Source organism: Balaenoptera ricei, chromosome 18 (genome assembly GCF_028023285.1).
Source record: "Balaenoptera ricei isolate mBalRic1 chromosome 18, mBalRic1.hap2, whole genome shotgun sequence".
Lineage (NCBI taxonomy): Eukaryota > Metazoa > Chordata > Mammalia > Artiodactyla > Balaenopteridae > Balaenoptera > Balaenoptera ricei.
The window spans coordinates 1,552,293-1,572,195 of NC_082656.1; the positions used below are offsets into that span (position 1 = coordinate 1,552,293).

The 19,903-nt window shown below is 41.5% G+C and overlaps 1 protein-coding gene across 1 annotated transcript in view; it reads right to left on the bottom strand.

Moving 5' to 3' along the window:
* The window catches only part of MICU2 (mitochondrial calcium uptake 2), an 87,781-nt gene extending 68,479 nt beyond the window's left edge, over positions 1-19,302 (bottom strand). The window contains exon 1 of the mRNA XM_059902936.1: positions 19,066-19,302. Coding sequence (XP_059758919.1) covers positions 19,066-19,272 — 207 coding nt within the window. The 5' untranslated portion in view covers positions 19,273-19,302. The remainder of the gene's footprint in view (positions 1-19,065) is intronic.
* Between the last annotated feature and the right edge of the window lie 601 nt (positions 19,303-19,903).

Here is a 19,903-nt window from a genome sequence, read left to right on the forward strand (position 1 = left end):
CCTTCCTTACAATGCTTTCAGTATGTCCAATAGATATACACTGCATCAGGCAAAATGTAGTAAAACCTATTCATTTGGGGGTTTTATTTTGGAATTTGCAGTAATCTGGATAAAATGTAATTGTTTTGTTGTCTTTGAACTTTCTGTGGTGTAATTAAAGAATATCTTTTCTTCTTAAAGAGAACTTTACAACTGGAAATTTTCAGTCATTAGACAGAACTTTTCCATTTCACTCTGAATCAGGGAGTTTTTACTGTACATGAAACAAAATACTACCAGAGTAAATTAGAACTATTCACTGCATAAGCTATGCTTCACGATAAATTCTACAAAATGACAGAGTATTAGTGAGGGAGACAAAAGTCATTCCTGGGAAAACTGGGAGCTCTGGAAACTATTCTCTGTGGCTTCTGGATATCGTTTCATCTAGTGATGGCCTAACCTAGACTTCCAGAGACGGGAAGAAAGCTAGTGTGGCTTTTCTTAGATGAGCACGGTAAAATGAAATGATATATGCCTCTCTCTATATGAATTTAAAAATAGCCCCTAGGACCACAGTAATCTGTCTGAAGACGAGTGGCCACTGTTAGGGATGCTGCTGAGTAAAGAAAGAAGCATCTTCTCTTCCGGTAACAGCTCTCTCTCTCCAGACGAGGTCGCTGAGCAGAATACTCATTCCCCTTCCTCCATAACTACTTTCCGGAGGCACATCATAACTACAGACATTTTTGTTTATGTTCTAACCAGAAAGTTTAAATTAGGTTTCAAGCGATTAAAAAAAAGACTAGAGCCCTAACTTAAAATCTCAGTACCTTCCTAAAGCTTCATCAGTATCACTCACTGCAATCACAACTAAGTAAAGCTTTTCCTGAGAAATGACAGAGTTGCTTTAGCCTACTGCCCTACTCGCAAGGGAAATACTACTCTGTGAACTCCTCCTACAACCATTCAACATCAACTTATTTAATAAATATTACATGTCTCCTATGACCAAGCACTGTATATAGTGACACGTGAACAGACACCCCTTTTCTAGTGGGGGGGGAGGCATAACACAAGTGGGTGAATGCTAGACAGAAGTATGAAAGGAGCACTAAGCATTCAGCAAATGTGAAAAGTCCCACAACGATAAATTCCAATCTCTGATAGTTACTTTTCCAATGTTACTTATCAACCATGACATTTTGACTTCTTTCTTTTCAAAATGAGAGATATGTACACATACCCCAATGTTCATAGAAGCACTATTCACAACAGTCAAGACATGGGAGCAACCCAAGTGTCCGTCGACAGATGAATGGATAAAGAAGATGTGGTATATATACACAATGGAATATTATTCAGCCATAAAAAAGAATGAAATAATGCCATTTGCAGAAACATGGATGGACCTAGAGATTATCATACTAAGTGAAGTAAGCCAGACAGAGACAGACAAATATCATACGACACCATTTATGTGTGGAATCTTAAAAAAATGACACAAATGAACTTGTTTACAAAACAGAAACAGGGACTTCCTTGGTGGCGCAGTGGTTAGGAATCCACCTGCCAATGCGGGGGACACAGATTTGAGCCCTGGTCTGGGAAGATCCCACATGCCACAGAGCAACTAAGCCCGTATGCCACAACTACTGAAGCCTGCGCGCCTAGAACCCGTGCACCGCAATAAGAGAAGCCACAGTAATGAGAAGCCCGCGCACCGCAAGGAAGAGTAGCCCCTGCTCACCGCAACTAGAGAAAGCCCACATGCAGCAACAAAGACCCAACGCAGCCAAAAATAAATAAAAAACAAAACAAAAAACAACAACAAAAAAACAGACTCACAGACATAGAAAACGAACTTACGGTTGCAAAAGTGGAAAGGGGGCAGGGATAAATTAGGAGTATGGGATTAACAGATACACACCACTATATATAAAATACATAAACAACAAGGGTTTACTGTATAGCACAGGGAACTAAAAAAAAAAAAGAGACAGAGATGCACCAAACTAATATTTTTCATTATTATATAATTAAATTTAAATAGAAGACTCCTAACAGGTCTGGTATCAGCAAATTTATCTCGGTTGTGATCTCTCTTCTTTGGGCAACTGAGAAGTACAGCAGAGCACAACAAGGAGCCTTTTGTGATATAAGCTATGATCTAATTTCAGGACCCTTACAAACCCATGCAAAAAAGTCTCCTCAAAACTGAGAACTTCAAGTATGCCTGGGGAAAGTGCTGCTATCAAAGGGCTGAGTCATAAACAGAGGCTACCACGAGGGTTAACAACATTTAGGATATTATATCCTACAACACACACAGTGTGGAGCGAAGAGGGGATGGATTAAAGGATGCCTTCTCGCCTTTCTCCCATCCCTCCACGGGCAACAGCTGCAGTCGGTAGCTGTATGTATTTTATAGTTTCGGATTCCAGAAGGAAAGTGATTCATCCGTACAGTATTCTGCACTGCTTTCCCCCCATGCTCCCACATTCTCCATGATCCGCTCAGGCTTCCATACCCCCAGCCCCCAGCAAAAGACTGTCCCCGCTACAGGCTTCCTCGGTTTACAGGAAGCACAGAGTGAGGATGGCTTTTCAAAGCTTGTGGCTGAATACTGATGGCAGTTTGCCTCTCTACCACCAAGTCCCTTAAGCCCCACACCCTAACCCTACACAAAATGTGGTCAAAGACTGGAATTAGTTAAAAAACAACAAGAACAAAAAACCCCAAACAGCAACATGTTGCTTGCATACTAATTTTATCCCAAAAATAGAACAAATTTTTTGAAAACCTTCAGATAAATGGAAAAATAATGAAAGCTTGAATGAAGGGGCAGATATGTAATTTCCTCTTAAAAACAGAAATTACATTTCTATTTTAAAATTCCATTGTTACTATTATTTTTATGAATCGGTCTTGTACGAAACAAATACGGTACTAATTTTAAATGTCAACCTTAGTTTTGGTCTTTGCTAACATAATTTTCCTGAAACTGACTGGGTTTGCTGGTGCGTCCTTAGCTTCAGTTTTCACCTTGCTACCTCTGATGAGCTTTAATAAACCTTTGCTGTACATCTTTCCAGAAGACAGATTAAATAACCACTTACCGCTTCTGATGGTAATTAAACCTCACGAAGCTAAGCATGTGATAGTTAGCTGCTTCTTTCTGGCCCTTTCATTTGTTAGGGTTCCGGTACTCCCTCCTCTAAGAGCCCTCCCCCAGCGCCCATTCTGGGTTAGGGCGTCCTAGAGTGAGTGTACAGGACTCAGTAAACGCTTATCAGAGCCCTGGAGACTCTGCACTGCATCTGTCTGCCCCCGGCATGCCTTCCTTTGGTTAATATGTTAAATGGTTTAAAAAGTGTGCCAGGAATGAGTGAATCTTTATGAATGGGAACCAATTCCAAACTTGAAGTGTGATATTAAAAAAATAACAATTTAAAAATAGATTTCAGTCCTTGAACCAATATGCGAAAGGGTTTTGTGCTTATGTATTTTAAACCCTATTAATAATTTATTAAAATATCTTTAGGTAGGGGCTTCCCTGGTGGCGCAGTGGTTAAGAATCTGCCTGCCAATGCAGGGGACACGGGTTCGAGCCCTGGTCTGGGAAGATCCCACATGCCGCGGAGCAACTAAGCCCGTGAGCCACAACTACTGAGCCTGCGCGCCTGGAGCCTGTGCTCCGCAACAAGAGAGGCCGCGACAGTGAGAGGCCCGCGCACCGCGATGAAGAGTGGCCCCCGCTTGCCACAACTGGAGAAAGCCCTTGCACAGAAAGGAAGACCCAACACAGCCGAAAATAAATAAATAAATAAATAAATTTATAAAAAAAAAACTTTAGGTAGCTAGGTATGTACAAGTGCACCCACGTGTGCACACAATTATTTCCTCTTATTACAACCACAAATTACTGCATACTGTTAATTACTTTAGATTTTAAAAATGCCTTCGTAACAGGAGCACAGAGGCAAAGCTGCGGACAGGGGGTGGCAGTGTTAACTGTACCAAAAGGATATTGCTTATCTTGCACCTATTGCACAAGCCATGGAATCTCAGGAACAGATGCTCTGAAACTGCACTGCACCAGCTGCTGCGCACTTTCTGTCTGTAAATCTGAATGATCTGATGGATTTCAGGCCGTACATCATGTTTGGTTTGGGCTGTAATGGATTTTTTCAGCTTCCGCTTGGAGTTCGTGGACATAACAATACAATATGTCTGAGACAAAGTTTTGATTAAAATGTATTTGTAGCAAATGAGCAGGGGATGAGCTGAACATTTTACCAAACATTGACAAAACACATAAAGATACTACTTTTACCAAAAAGGTACTAAGATGCATGTCATTTCTGTTGATGTTTATAAATTAAATCACCAGTAAATAAAGTAATACATAGATTACACGATACAAAAGTAATGCACATATATGATTACATATTTTGGCAAACGAATTTATTGTTCAATAAAGCTCTGCTTTGTATCTATAAAACATGAACACAGAACAAATCATTTAAGACCTGGCAAGGACTTGCCAAAACCTCCCTTTTTGCTTTTTCCTGATTCTTTGGACATATTTCAAGCTCATAAGACATCTATGCTCTCATTTAGTAATTTCTGAAGATACTTTAACAGTGAAGATTTGAAAAGATTCTATAATAGAATTTGCTATATAATGGCTGAAAAACCAAACAGACTGTGTGTGCTTGTTTGTTTGCTTTAAGGTAGCACCAAACATAACTAAAGTAAACCACCGCTAAATAAACAAGCTGAAGAGAATCCCCACTTTCCCACTTCTACTGCCAGCACTGCTAGTGTTCAGCCCCTTTTCCCTTCAACTTCACCACCCTTCTCTGCCTTTAACGACAGGTGGTATCCAACGAGGATACACGAGTTTCCACATCTAGCCTTCACGTACAGGGCAGAAGCAGGATAAAACTGTGCCAGTGAATCACATACTAAGTGAGCAGAATTGTTAGCATTTGCCCAGGCAACAGTGAGGCCTGTACCAAATACGAAGTTTCTGGGTGCATGATTCAGAAAAATCCTTATCTTGACCCCTGAGAATTTTAGAATCTTATATGAGAAACAAAATCAGTGAAAACTTATGGTTTATGATAAGTTGTTACATACATATTTAAGGGTTGGCATGGACAGAACGAGCACTTGGGTAATCTTTCCCTTTTAAAATTTATTTGGTGGTGAATTTACTCCTGTGCTCTTTATAATCAAGAGAATAATCCTAGTTAAATCTTAACTAGGATTAGGGAAGAAAGTAGGGAAAAAGAAGGAACAGATATTTGTAGGCTAAAATAGAGCCTGAAGTTCTGAAATGATTCAGGCAACCCTAATCTCCAAACTTGAATTACTAGTGAAGTCCCAAAGAGTTACTCTGAATATTTAAAGACTTGGATGAACTTTGTTACTTTGTTTAGTGTAAAATTAGTTTCTAAATATTCATGGCTGTTGAATCTTTTAACTTATAATAAAAAAACTTTATATGGTTATTACCAATATTAAAAATGTTACTATGAAATCATAGTTTAGGCTCTGAGTTCCTGAATGACCCACCTCACTCGCATGCTAGAGGATAAAGAAAATAAACATGAAGACACTTTCTTGGATAATGGATCTTTATGATTTAAAGGAGAGGGATATGGTAATAGACCAAGGCATCTGTGACATTTATAAAGGTGTAAACAGGATAAGCTAGTACAACAGGGCTAACAGAAGGCACACTGGGCTAGAAAAGAGAATGTACAGTCAGAACAGAAGTGAAGTACTGGTAAAAGGGAAGAGTAAATACCATAAAGTAAAGGTAAATATTGTAAATGATCTGATCTGAGGGTAATATCCAAAACCGAAGAGTAACACAGTGACAGGATCAAGACAGTTTACTTGAAAATGATTTTAGATATAACACCTGAAACATTTTGTAATGTAAAGGAGGACAAATATTAAGAACCTAGAAGGGACAAGAATATAACCTAAAAATTAGAGCAGAGCCTCATAACCCCACACTACAATGCTTCCTGGTGCTTGTGACTCCTGGAAATTATAGGTGAAAACACTGTATGAGCTTTTTGGGAGAGAGTACATAACTTTTATCATATTCTCAACCTATTCAAAGAATAAATGACAGGGGACTTCCCTGGCGGTCCAGTGGTTAAGAATCCACCTTCCAATGCAGGGGACATGGGTTCGATCCCTGGTTGGGGAACTAAGATCCCACATGCTGCGGGGCAACTAAGCCCACGCGCTGCAAACTATAGAGCCCTCACACTCTGGAACCCGTGCGCCACAACTAGAGAGAAGCCCACGCGCCACAACGAAGAGCCCACGCGCCACAACAAAAAGATCCCACATGCCACAACTAAGACCCAATGGAGCCAAAAATAAAAATAAATAAAATAAATACAAAAAAAGAATAAATGACAAAGATGAATCAGCAAACGTGAGTAATAATATGGTAAAATACAATAACAATTAGTAAAAAAAAAAAAAAAAGCTCCAATTCTAAGCACTGCTCACGTTAGAACAGCGCAGAGTTAATTAACTCTACGTAACTGAGATGACCCATTCTCAACACATGGCTGTAGAGGACTCTTAAAATTGAACAGAAAAAGTTTTCTCCAGCAGGACTAAATGTAAAATGAGAAAACAATTAATTCCAAGTCCTTTAAAAATGTCTTACATTTTCCACCAGCTAAAGCATATTAATTAAAATAAAAAATACACAACTTCTGTGTAGCCAGAATAAAGCAAGTACTAAAGGACATCATCGTTGTATAAAAAATTCGAATAAAAGCTTGGTCTTAATAAAGTCTTATGTGTGTATCTGCACAATTCTGATTTTCACATCACTTTCTCTTTTCGCTGATATGGGCTAAAGCCATGTGTAGGCTGCCTTCCCCAAACCAGGCACTGCCCTATATAAGCAAGCATAATAAACACTCACAGCCTCTAACAGAGAAACAACTAAAGAGCCATACAGACGAAAAGAGCCTGGAGAGCAAGGAGACAGGGGCAAGAGGTGGCCTCCAAGAGGGCAGCAACAGCTCACTGTCACTAGAACGACCTCTCTGGAACCACACTTCTTTCTTTTTTAAAAAAAATTTATTTATTTATTTTTTGGCTGCATTGGGTCTTCAGTGCTGTGCGCGGGCTTTCTCTAGTTGCGGCGAGCGGGGGCTACTCTTCATTGCGGTGCGCAGGCTTCTCATTGCGGTGGCTTCTCTTGTTGTGGAGCACGGGCTCTAGGCGTGAGGGCTTCAGTAGTTGCGGCACATGGGCTCAGTAGTTGTGGCTTGTGGGCTCTAGAGCGCAGGTGCAGTAGTTGTGGCGCACGGGCTTAGTTACTCCGCGGCATGTGGGATCTTCCTGGACCAGGGCTCGCACCTGTGTCCTCTGCATTGGCAGGCGGATTCTTTTTTTTTTTTTAACATCTTTATTGGAGTATAATTGCTTTACAATGGTGTGTCAGTTTCTGCTTTATAACAAAGTGAATCAGATATACATATACATATATCCCCATATCTCTTCCCTCTTGCATCTCCCTCCCACCCTCCCTATCCCACCCCTCTAGGTGGTCACAAAGCACCGAGCTGATCTCCCTGTGCTCTGCGGTTGCTTCCCACTAGCTAGCTATTTTACGTTTGGTAGTGTATATATGTCCATGCCACTCTCTCACTTTGTCACAGCTTACCCTTCCCCCTCCCCATATCCTCAAGTCCATTCTCTAGTAGGTCTGTGTCTTTATTCCTGTCTTGGCAGGCGGATTCTTAACCACTGCACCACCAGGGAAGTCCCCACACTTATTTCTTAACTTCACAGCCATTGGCTTTATTTCTATAACATGAGAGAACGATAGTTGTTAATACCTTAACATTGCCTTGCAAAGTTTTAAATAAGTTTTAATAAAAACCTTCTCACTCAAGATACAACACCCAAAACTTTAACAGTGACTAGTCTCTTCAAGTCATGAAGAGGCAAAATGGTTCTTATGTGTTTCTTTTTGCCACTTTTCCTAAATTTTCTATAATATACACATATCTCAATAAGAAAAAAGCCAACATAAGTAAGTAATCTTTAAGAATTAAGAAAGAGCCAACAGCTGGAACTCCCTTCCTAATATATTTCAAGAAATTTCAATAACCATAATAAAACAACATTTCTTTAGTGCTTTAAGGAGCAATCTTTTCATGACTGTAATTGAAGACAGATTTAATCACTGCCTAATGGCAGTACTAATAAAATACAAAGTCCTAATTTAAAAACAAAACAGTTGCAGTATTAAATAAAGTCAAGCTTCAGTTACAAATAAAATATGGTTAGCATTAAGTTTTTAAGAAAGAAAAGTGTGTCTGGCTCACAGGATAACCCTGTCGGCTCTCTGCTGCAGCAGTTCCTGGTTGAACGGCACTGTTCCCTTATCACCACTCCCTCCTGCTGCACACTACAGTAGCTCACTCGGGGGGAGTCGGAGAGAGAGAACCACAAGACAAGGTGAGCCCTTCACATCATACCTCAGCGCCAGCGGGACTGTCACGGGAGGAGCGTTAGGAGGTGCTCAGCTGTTCACTGCGTCTCCTCGGCGGCTGCCGAAGCCACGCACTCAGAGCAGGATGTACCACAGGAGCAAGCTCCTGACCCTGACTTCAGCCCTGGAGCAAATCCAAGCATTCCAGAACTCCCCACCAATGTGGGTTTGAACACAGGCAGAAGCCCTACTAGGGATCTGCTTCTGATCTGAGCTGGCTCTTAATTGGTCAACTATGACCAAATTTAAACTGAAAAAGATTTTGTCTTTAAAACACCTAATAGTGTGATTTAATCTCTTGGTATTTATACACTGCACACACTCAAAAACATAGAAACTAACCCATTTATAATTTCTTATTATGTATAATCTTCTAATTGTGCATACTAGCAAATGAGAAAAATGACTGATATTCCCAAATAGCAGATCGACTAAGCCAATCATATTTTACTTTGGATTATCTACTGATAAAACAATTTGTGAAAAAACACTGTGCTTTCCTATTTAAGGTTCATTTTGTCTAATTTTAAAAATGGTTTGCATGTCTAGGGCACACAGCAGCCAAGTGATGAGGACAGAGGAGGGAGCCGCCTGGAACTATGCTTGTGTAGCAGGAAACACGGAAGCTGCACAACTGCTAGCACAGGCACATCAATCATACAGCACACACGTGGATAAACTGAAGATTTTATAAGGCTGTATTTCTTAATGGAGAGTAATCACAACTTTTATTCTGCATTCCACACATTCATGAAACTTTCACAGATGTCAGTGAAAAGTTTCTATATAGACCAGGCTGTGCTTAAACATAGGATCCATTAAGTATTATTTCTATATTGAAATTATTTATAATCTGAAACATTTAACAATCTTTTTTATGGAGAGCACATTAAGAGAAGATATCTGCTATGGCTTACTTTACCAAATATTTACCACTTTTTAAACTGTAAATTTTAAGTTCATACTGCTACTATTGATGGCTTAGGATATGTTTATGCACTGTTATAATTCATAAAACTCCAAAACTCACAGTAACAAAACCATTAATTTGAATGCATTATCTACCAGAACATATGCTTTATAGAATAAGAGTAAAGAGTAATTTTTTACTCAGGTTCAGCTAAATAAATATAATTGCAAAAGGACAGATTAAAAAATGCTTCTGCTTTTACATTACAATTTGTTTTTCTTCCCTTCTTGGCCCCCTTGTCTCCCCTCCCCAAAAAGCACCTCCACAGATTTGCAGTAAGATATAGAAAGAGTGTCTTATCACACAAGAAAGGAAAGTAAGACAACCTCTCATTCATGCAGGACAAATAGCTATGCCAAAAGCACAAATTACATCTAATTAGAGGGTATAACTTTGTCATCTTTTTTTTCATAATCTGGCCATTTACACACTTTGATTTTTGACTTCCATTTGGGTTTATTAACATCAAAGCTTTGTCATCACTTATGTGTTTCTAGAGACATTTTTACCTGAGGCAATAAAGTATAAAAACTTCTTTGCATTCTTGCTTTACTGCTGCAAGAAAGCTTTAGTCTTCATTAGGCTTACAATGTTTCATGGTTATTAAACTTCTGTATGTTGCTATAAAGTTCATTGCCCTTGGCATACCAATTTTAAATGTACTATCATTAAACCCAATGCACTGCACACAAATACACTGCAACCAAGTAGACTCCAATATATTATTGTTTTACTCTTGCTAATGTCTTACTGATGTCCTTTCCTCCCCTTTTCACAAAAATAATGACCACAAATATACCCAGATAACTTGAAATAAAAGAAAGCAATGCCAACTTAATTTTATGAATTGTTTAGGGCTCTTATAGCAAATTAAAATAGTTCCATCTCATTAAATACATTATTTGAGCTTTTAAAATATTCATTGATATGCAATAGAAAAAGAGAGTCCTGCATCTAATGACACTTGCAAAATCGCTTTCCCAGTTAACATATTTCTGTTTGACTATTTAAACATGATGATCCACATTCCTTGCTTTTATTTATTTAAAATTTGTGACCACCATTTGTTTTAGTCAGGTTGTACTCACAAAATATGAGTTCAAAATGTGAATTTAAATAATATCAAAGAAACACCATATTTGATGTTCTCTTACTATTTTAGAATTTTAAAATTTAATGTCACGATGCAATATATTCTTCTCATTAAACTCATAATACCAAGGCTTCTTTTGTTTTAGACATTAAAAAAATTAATTAATTAATTAATTAATTAATCTTTGGCTGCATTGGGTCTTCGTTGCTGTGCGCGGGCTTTCTCTAGTTGTGGCGAGCAGGGGCTACTCTTCGTTGTGGTGCGCGGGCTTCTCATTGTGGTGGCTTCTCTCGTTGCAGAGCATGGGCTCTAGGCGTGTGGGCTTCAGTAGTTGCGGCACGTAGGCTCAGTAGTTGTGGCTCGCGGGCTCTAGAGTGCAGGCTCAGTAGTTGTGGCACACGGGCTTAGCTGCTCCGCGGCATGTGGGATCTTCCCGGACCAGAGCTCGAACCCGTGTCCGCTGCATTGGAAGGCAGATTCTTAACCACTGCGCCACCAAGAAGCCCAAGGCTTCTTAAAAATAATTCGTTAGGTAGTATTTTTTAGCTATGTTGGAAAAACTCACCAAAAGCAAGCCATGAGAAGTTTGTGGCCAGTGGTCCTATATTCATCCTAACTACTGTCTCGAAGCTCTCGTTCTTCATGAATGCGTTAACCCGTCGCCCCCTCCCTCTCTGGGTTTTCTCTCCGGCAGCAGTCATTACTGCTCTGACCCTTCTGACCCGCCCACGTTTCCCTGATTCTACCTCCTAGTTTTCCAGAGCAGCTCACCATCAGGGTCTCCTGTCTACAGCCAGCTGCTAGGGTTAACCATGCCCTCTGCTTTCACTCCTGTCAGGATGAAGGAGGAAAACTTGTTAGTCTCAAAGCCCAACCTTCTACCTGGGGTCTGACTCCAGGTAACCTCCTTCCTCAAAGACTTCCACCTATAATCACCCCCACAGAGCTGGACCAATTTTTGCCTCCTTATTATATCATTCTCCCAGCCAGTGTCTCTTTTAATATCCTTTACAGCAACACTTCTAGAAAGAAGCATCTCTACTCGCTTTCTTTGCTCCCTTACTTCAGCCTCTCCTCAACACATTCCAATTAAATTTACCCCCAGTATTTCACTGAAACGCCTTTTGTCAAGGTTACCAACAACTCCCCTGCCACACCCAAAGCTCAACCGTCTGTCCTCACCCTCTCAGTAGCAACAGACTTAAGTGAGTTACAGATTCGAAGCAATCCTTATCAAAATCCCAATGACATTTTTTTATGGAAATAGAAAAAAAATCCTAAAATTCATATGGAACCACAAAAGACCCTGAAGAGTCAAAGCAATCGTGAGTGAGAAGAACAAATCTGGAGGCATCACACTTCCTGATGTCAAAATCTATTACAAAGCTACAGTAATAAAACCAGAAGTAGCAGGTGCTGAAAAGTATGGTACTGGCATAAAAACAGATATACGGACCAATGGAACAGAAAAAGAGACCAGAAGTAAATTCATGCATTTACAGTCAACTGATCTTCAATAAGGGTGTCTAGAGCACGCAATGGGTAAAGGATAATCTCTTCAAAAAATGGTGTTGGGAAAACTGGACAGCCACAGGCAGAAGAATGAACTGGACCCTCATCTCACACCTTATACAAAAATTAACTCAAAATGGGTTAAAGACTTAAATGTAAGAACCAAAACAGTAAAACTATGAGATGAAAATATAGGGAAAGCTTCTTGACATTGGTCTGGGCAATGATCTTTTTTTTTTTTTTGGATATGACACCAAAAATACAGGGAACAAAAGTAAAAATTCTCAAGACTACATCAAACTAAAAAGCTTCTGCACAGCAAAGGAAACAATCAACAGAGTGAAAGACAACCTATGGAATGGGAGAAAATATTTACAAACCATACATCTGATAAGAGGTTAATATCCAAAATATATAGGGAACTCAAGTTGATGGCAAAAAAACAAAAAACAAAACAAAAAGACCCTGATTAAAAAATGGGCAAAGGATCTGATTAGCATTTTTAAAAAGAAGACATACAAAAGACCAATAGATATATGAAACAGTGTTGACAATCACGAACCATCAGGGACATGCAAATCAGAACCACAGTGAGGTATCACCTCCCACCTGTCAGAATGGCTATTATCAAAAAGACAAGAGATAAGTGCTGCTGAGGATGTGGAGAAAAGGCAACCTTCATGCACTGCTGGTGGGAGTGGAAATTGGTGAAGCCACTGTGGAAAATCCCTCAAAAAATTAACACTACAACTACCGTATGATGCAGCAGTCCTGCTTCTGGGTATGTACCTAAAGGAAGTGAAATCGCTATCTCTAGGAGACCTCTGCACTCCCAGGGCCACTGCAGCTTTATTCACAAGAGCCAAGCTATGGAAAGAACCTGTTTGCCATCAGCAGATAATGGATAAAGACAATATCGATACACACCCTTACCCACAAGGTGGAACACTATCCAGCCTTGAAAAAGGAAGTTCTGCCGTTTATAACAACATGGATGAACCTGGAGGACATTATGCTCAGTGAAATAAGCCAGATACAGACAGACAGATACTACCTGGCTCACTCATCTGTGACATCTGAAGAGTCAAGCTCACAGAAGAACGAAGTGGAATGGTGGGTGCCAGAGGCTGGGGCATGGGGAGCTGCTGATCAAAGGGTCGAAGTGTCAGTTACGCAGGATGACTAAGTCCTGGAGAGCTAATGGACAGCACGATGACTATACGTATACACCATACATACAATACTATATCATATGCTTGAGGCCTACTGGGAGGGTAGATCTTAGGTGTTCTCACCAACCACACACACACACACACACCCCCCACAACGGTAACGTCATGAGGTGACGGATGCTAATTAGCTTGACTGTGTTGATGATCTTTGTTACACAAAGAAAACATCAAGTTGTACACCTTGAATATATACAGTACACCTCAATAAAACTGAAGGATAAACAAAACAAAAACCCCTTCCAGGAGTGCTGCTAAAAACCTGGGAAGGGGAGGGACTGCATTCTCCAGCCGCCTCTCTTGGGCATCGCTCCATCCGATGCCACCTCTGCTTAAACCACAGGAGCCGCGTGTAACTCTGCCCAAGCCCTGAGAATATACCAGACTTCAGACTGGGTGGGAGGAGGGGAGATCAACAGGCTGTAAGAGAACACACCCTTTCCAGTCCCGCGCCCCTCTCTCCCTTCCGTTTCTACGCCCAGACTTGCCCGTGTGCTCCAAATTCTCCTGCCCTCAGGCAAGCAGCCGGCCCTCACCAGTGGAGCCCGAGCCACACTCACGTCCTTAGGGGGCTGACTCTTCACGGGAAACACTGGCCATGCAAACCCAAACCATTCTCCCCCAAGAGGAATTCAGCCAGTTGTTAACAGACAGACCTTGTTGTATTTAAATCTTTAGTCAGTGTAATCAACACTACACAAAGTGTGTGCCATGCATTTAACTACAACATCAAAACATAGTGTCTATTAATACAGTTGGTTTTAGCCGTATGTCAGGATTATTTTCCAAATTTAAAAATAATTTAATTGACTTGAGGCTTACAAGTTGAAGAATCTCAATAATTGGAATGAAAATGCAATTAATTTTATTCTAAAATTAATTTTGATATTTTAATGTGATAGCTCAGGACAAAAGTTTGCTGCATAAAGACAGATATAAACATTAACAATATGAATTAAAAATTAAATCTCATACACAGTAATAGGTGAAATGGACCCACCTTTAAACTTCTGAGACAAAGGTATACCAATTATTGTTTCATTATAGATTTCATCAATTTATTTACCCATTCAATAAATACTTAGCACACCTACTATGCACAAGACTCTTTTCTAGGCTCTTGGGATATAGCAGAAAAGAGCAAGGTTTCTTATTTACTTAGGTTTCCTACTGGGAAAATGGCATGTCTCTATGACTCTAAGTGTGTAATCGAGTATACAAAGGACATTTAGTAACTGAGCTGATTCTGAACATTTCTAGAAACTGCCTGTCTATTATTTCTACAAAGACTAATCAAACCAAAGTTAGACAAGGTCACTTCATTACATAGTGCAGTTCATTTATTTATTCTCTGGATAAACATTTATTATGTGCCATTGTGTGACTGTGAATGTTTCAGGCACCAAGAATGAGATGAAAAAGAAGAGGCCATTCTTCAGGGGGAGACAAAATAAACAAGTAGATAAAATAATTTCAGGGAGTGATAAGTTCTACAAAAGAAAAGAAAAATGAATTAAATGTTAAGAAACGCTTCCAAGGATTTATAAATACAAATATAAATAAACATATCAAAGGGAATCTGATACTTATGAATCTACAGAATAAAAAATTTGGATTTATGTAGAATAAAAAACATTTATACAGTATTATGGACTAGGTTATACAAAACAATTTTATCTTAAACATGGTGGACAAATTTTTCATTAAAAAGCAAACCAAAAAAATCCTATTATGAAGTCAGGGAAACATATATTCAATATCACATATAATTTGAAAATTAATATAAGGCCAAAAATTATAAAAATTTAGAGAATAAATGAAATACTCATTCAACAAATCAGTAAGAACAAATAAAACATTATCACTGCTGTCACCTGCAAACTGTAATGCATTTAACTTTGGCTTTATGGTTTTCTCTTTACTTTTTCCCCCCCGCAGTTTTAGGCCTTATTTACAAGGATTTACAATATCAAAATGATTCAGAAAAGCTTTACTTTTAAGTCTGATCTTCCACGCCATTGAGGATTTACTTAGTAATATGGAGATGTTTGTTTTCATCAGTTTTTGGTTTACCAATATATTATTTCTAGCTTGCAATAACAAAATACAGTAATAGCAAAAAAACTGTTACACAGTATTGAAATTCCTGCAGGAAGAAAATTATTTTGCCATTGCAACTTGAAAACTCTAGAGCTCCTGTTTCTCCATGAAATAACTTTCTATATTTTTTAATATATCAAGGTTTATTAAGAATGCAGCTATCCTTTTAAAGCAGAATGGACTGGAATAATAGAATAATTTTGTCTTCTCCCTTCTATCATTTCTTATCTGATTTTACTAGGCCAGAATCAAATATAATAATACTTAAAGAGAGTAATACTAAAATCTAGAACAGTTTTCAAATATACTTAAGTGTTTCAGAGGAAGCAGCTTACATACAAGTAACTGACAGGCTGACATGCTCTAAAGCAAGTCACGCCCTAAAGGATATCTGTAGGAGCAATATGTTGTTGTCCAGATGTAATCACTTGTTCAGGACTCCTGCAGGGATCCCCCGCTTCAGGCCACTTCGCTTTCACCAAAGTTCACCAAAGACCTACACAGTACCCGCTTCCGCTAACCCAAAGAAACCTGAAGAAGATTTTCGCTTTTACGAAAACAGGCAAAAATCGACAGAAGTGCTCAGCCTTTGTTTTTCAGCGAGCCGTTACAGGGGCAGCGCACAGCCCAGGCAGCAAGGCGGCCCCGGGAACTACACTCAGCATCTCAGCATCAGATGCCAGAGCTCTGCACTGTGTCTGTGAGCATCTGGGCTGCATCTCCATTTACTTTGTGCATCCGTTAGCAAGACGTGTCCTAACTGCTCCTTCACTTTATGCCATTTCGGCTTACAAAAGGTTTCACAGGAATGCTCTACTTTTGGATAGTGGGGGAGAACCTGTATATTTTCTGAAACAATACAATTACATTTTACACAAGACTCCTGCAACTTAGACTCTGCAAATTTATCTTCTAAACTTCTTTCAAATTCATCCACTAATTTAGCCATCACCAACTCTCTCCTGAATTATTTCAACAGCTCCCGACCTCACTTTCAATCCATTCCCTTCACTAAAGTCTCCATACTCTTTCCAAAGGTCCAAGTCAAATCTGCAATATAGTAATATGTGTAATTCTTGATTTATGCCTTAAATAACATGATATGGTGGCATGTTTAATAAGCACTGTAATTTCAAAGAAGTGATACTTTGAGATATCTGTAACAATTGTATCAGAATAGGAAAAGATCTGAGGTTGAGCTTGTTATACTGTCGGTTACTGTTAATACTTCTGTAGCTAGTTGCTTACATTCACAATTGAAGAAAGTGTTAAGTTACAGGTCAATGAAGACAAAAATGTAATCTTCTTCTATTTAAATTCAAAGACTCCCTGAGTTCTATGCTTGTATTCTTGGGGGACCATGAAGGCTAAGAAGCCCTACGATGGCTCCCTGCTGTCCTCAGGATAAAAACTTCTTCATGACCCGATTCCCTGCCACCCCTCCCGGTTCTGAGCCTCATCTTGTACAGCTCTCATCCTACTGAGTCCAACTCCTCCCTCCAGACCTTTGCAACATTGTTGCCTGGCGTGCAGTATTCCTCCCCTTCTCTTTGCCCAGCAAACTCCATTCATCCCACAGGTGTCAGTTTACAGGTCATTGCTCAGGAACCCAAGCTTGTGGGAGGGGCTCTTCCAGGTGCCCCCAGAGCACCCAGCACTTACCATCGCTATCGCCCTGTATTAAAATTGCCCCCGCACTAAACTGTAAGCACTTGAACCGTGTCTTGAATTCCCCACTCCTTGCATACTGCCTGACACAGAGGTAGCACTTCAATAATTGTGGAAAGAAGAAAGAAAGAAAGAAGGGAAATGCCAACATAGCTGCTGTTTCATGACCTTGAATTCTACCCTTAATTCCTGACTGACCCTCACAAACGCAAGCACTGGTCACAACGGAAATCTGAAAAGTGTATGAGTCAGTGAGTATAAATTCACTATTTTTATTGGAAAAATCACTTACTGTAATGACTAAAAATGAAGGACATTATCACTATTATTAAGTCCGTGTCAGGAAGACTGTACCACCTTGCAATGCTAAGTAAAATAACTATATAATACATAAAAGTGTATCAAGAGCACATCTATCTCAGTAGTTCTCGACCATGCACACATGACTCCAAAGCGGCGGTGGTGCTGACGGCCGGGGCGGCAGCGGGATTGACAGGCCCCCTCTTAGGGAAATGTTACCCCAGTCAGTGAGGTGGAGGGAGTTTTCAAACTACAGGCCCCTCAATTCCTGCTGGATTCAGCCACTGCTGCTGAGAGGAAGGTGAGGTCATCTTCAAGTCCACTGGGGTGGCAAAAGGACGAAAACCACTGTTTTAATAAAAGTGGTCCAACAGCAGATCAAGCAAATGCTGTGTCAACAGACTTTGTAAACCCATTGATAATACAATGGTTTCTGTATTACTTTAGCTGGTCTGAAAGTACCAAAGGTTGCAGGGAGGGAAGGGAGCTGGCAACACCACACTGGTGTAAAGTTTTAGTGTCCTGTCAGGAATTGAAAACACAAACAGGCTAGCAGTGGGCCACAAAACCACAGTGACACAGACAGACTGAACCCGGAATCTACAAATTGCTGAGGGGGTAAAACCGAAGCCATTTCTGGGCACACGGAGTGAACCCCTTTGAAAGAAGGTGTGTCTGAGTAGCGCTAGGTCAGAGCGTGACTCCAGATGGCTCTGCATGGCAAAGTTTAAAAATGTGGATTTTATCCTAGGAGCACGAGGCACTAATGGTTTCTGAAGAAGCATACGTTATGTGGTTAAAGCGATACTCTTGGGAAGACTAACTAAACAGGATGAATTCAGCGGTTGAGAGCAGAGGCAGAGAAACCAAAGATGGATAATAAACTGAACTGCTTCACACAAAATGAACAAAAATACCATAAAACACCGTTAGCTAGATCCTTCCACCTGTAATCAGAAATGGTATGAGAATGGGGGGAGAGTTATTGCCCGTTTTAACTTTGTGGCATCTTAATTTAATACAAGTAAAAATACTGTATGTCAATACTTAACTTTAATTCACAACGCCTGCTTTCCTCTCTTTTGTTGTATCTGACCGTTGAGTTTTTCAGAACTCAAGGCACTTAGAAAAGCATAATGTAAGTCTAACCAACAGAAAAAGAATACTGCTTTTAATTTTCAAAAATATTCACACACAAACTTAAAAGAATTAAAATGTCCTCTGAATATTTAAAAAGTAGTACTTTTTCCAATGTTCAAATGTTTTACGTGACAATTTGATACTGCACCAGAGAACATGACCTTTACTTTCAAACACGATAGTTTTAAAACAAACGTCTTTTGCGTGGTACTCAGAGTCCGCGGAAGCATGAAGGTTTACGACATGTGATACTGTTCCTGACAGTTGACCATCAAACCTGGCAAGCATCGACCAGCCGATTGCCTCTTTTGTTATTAAAAAGGTCACCTGTTAGGACAGCTGGACCACGGGGCGCAGCTGCGGGCCCGGGCGCACGGGACACGCCCCCACCGTCCCCGCGGGTCCGCGGCGCAGGCTGCCGGGGGCCGCCCCAGCCCCCCACTCCTCACCCGCACCCTCCACCCGCCGGGCGTCCGAGGACTGAGGGGCACGGCGGGGCTGCCTGACGGGGCCCGTCCCGTACCTGGGCTACCACGGTGAGCCCGCCCTGGGGCGCCGCCACGTTCACGCGGCCGTGGTACCACGTTGCTCCTGCTCCCGCCAGGGCCACGCCGACCACTGCCGCCGCCACGGGCCCGGAGCTTGGCCAGGCCCGCCGGCCGGCAGCCAGCCCGCGCCGCAGCCTTCCGCCCCAGGCCGCCAGCCGCGCGCCACCCGCCGCCGCCGCCATTTTTGCGGAAGCGCTCAGTCGCCGCGTCCGCGTCGCTTCCCACGGCGCCCCGAGAACTCGCGCGCGGCCGCGGTGTCGCGAGACCTGGGCGGTCTCCGTCCCGCCCCCGAGCCCGCGCGCTGTGCTGCGGGCAGGGACGGGGCGGGGCCTCGGGGGCGGGGCGGGGGCGGGGGACGGGGGCGGGGCCTGCCCGGGGGCGGGGCGCAGTGGCCAGGAGAGAGTGGGCATGCCGCCGGGTATGGCAGCAGGATCGCCGTGCCGTGTGAGGGGGGCGTGTCCTGTGGGGCCAGGGTCTGGCGGGGGTCGAGGGCCTGGGGCCGGGTTCGCGCGAGGCGGCTGGCTGGCTGGCGCCGGGCGGCGGTCGCGGTGAGCCGGGAGCCGCTTTCCCGGGGGGCGTGATCAAGGCGGTGCGACCGGGTCCCTGGTGCTGGGCGCTGACGGACACGCCCTGCGGGTCCTAGGAACCGGGTCGGCTCTGCATCCTACAGGCTGCGTTCCGAATCACTTAACCTGAGTCAGAAAGCTGCTCAAGCTCTACAGGCTTTCGCACAGGCCTCGAGGACACAACCTGGTTTAAAAAAATTGTATTCTAGTGTCTCACTGTGGCAGCTAAGCAAACTTTTTTAAAAAT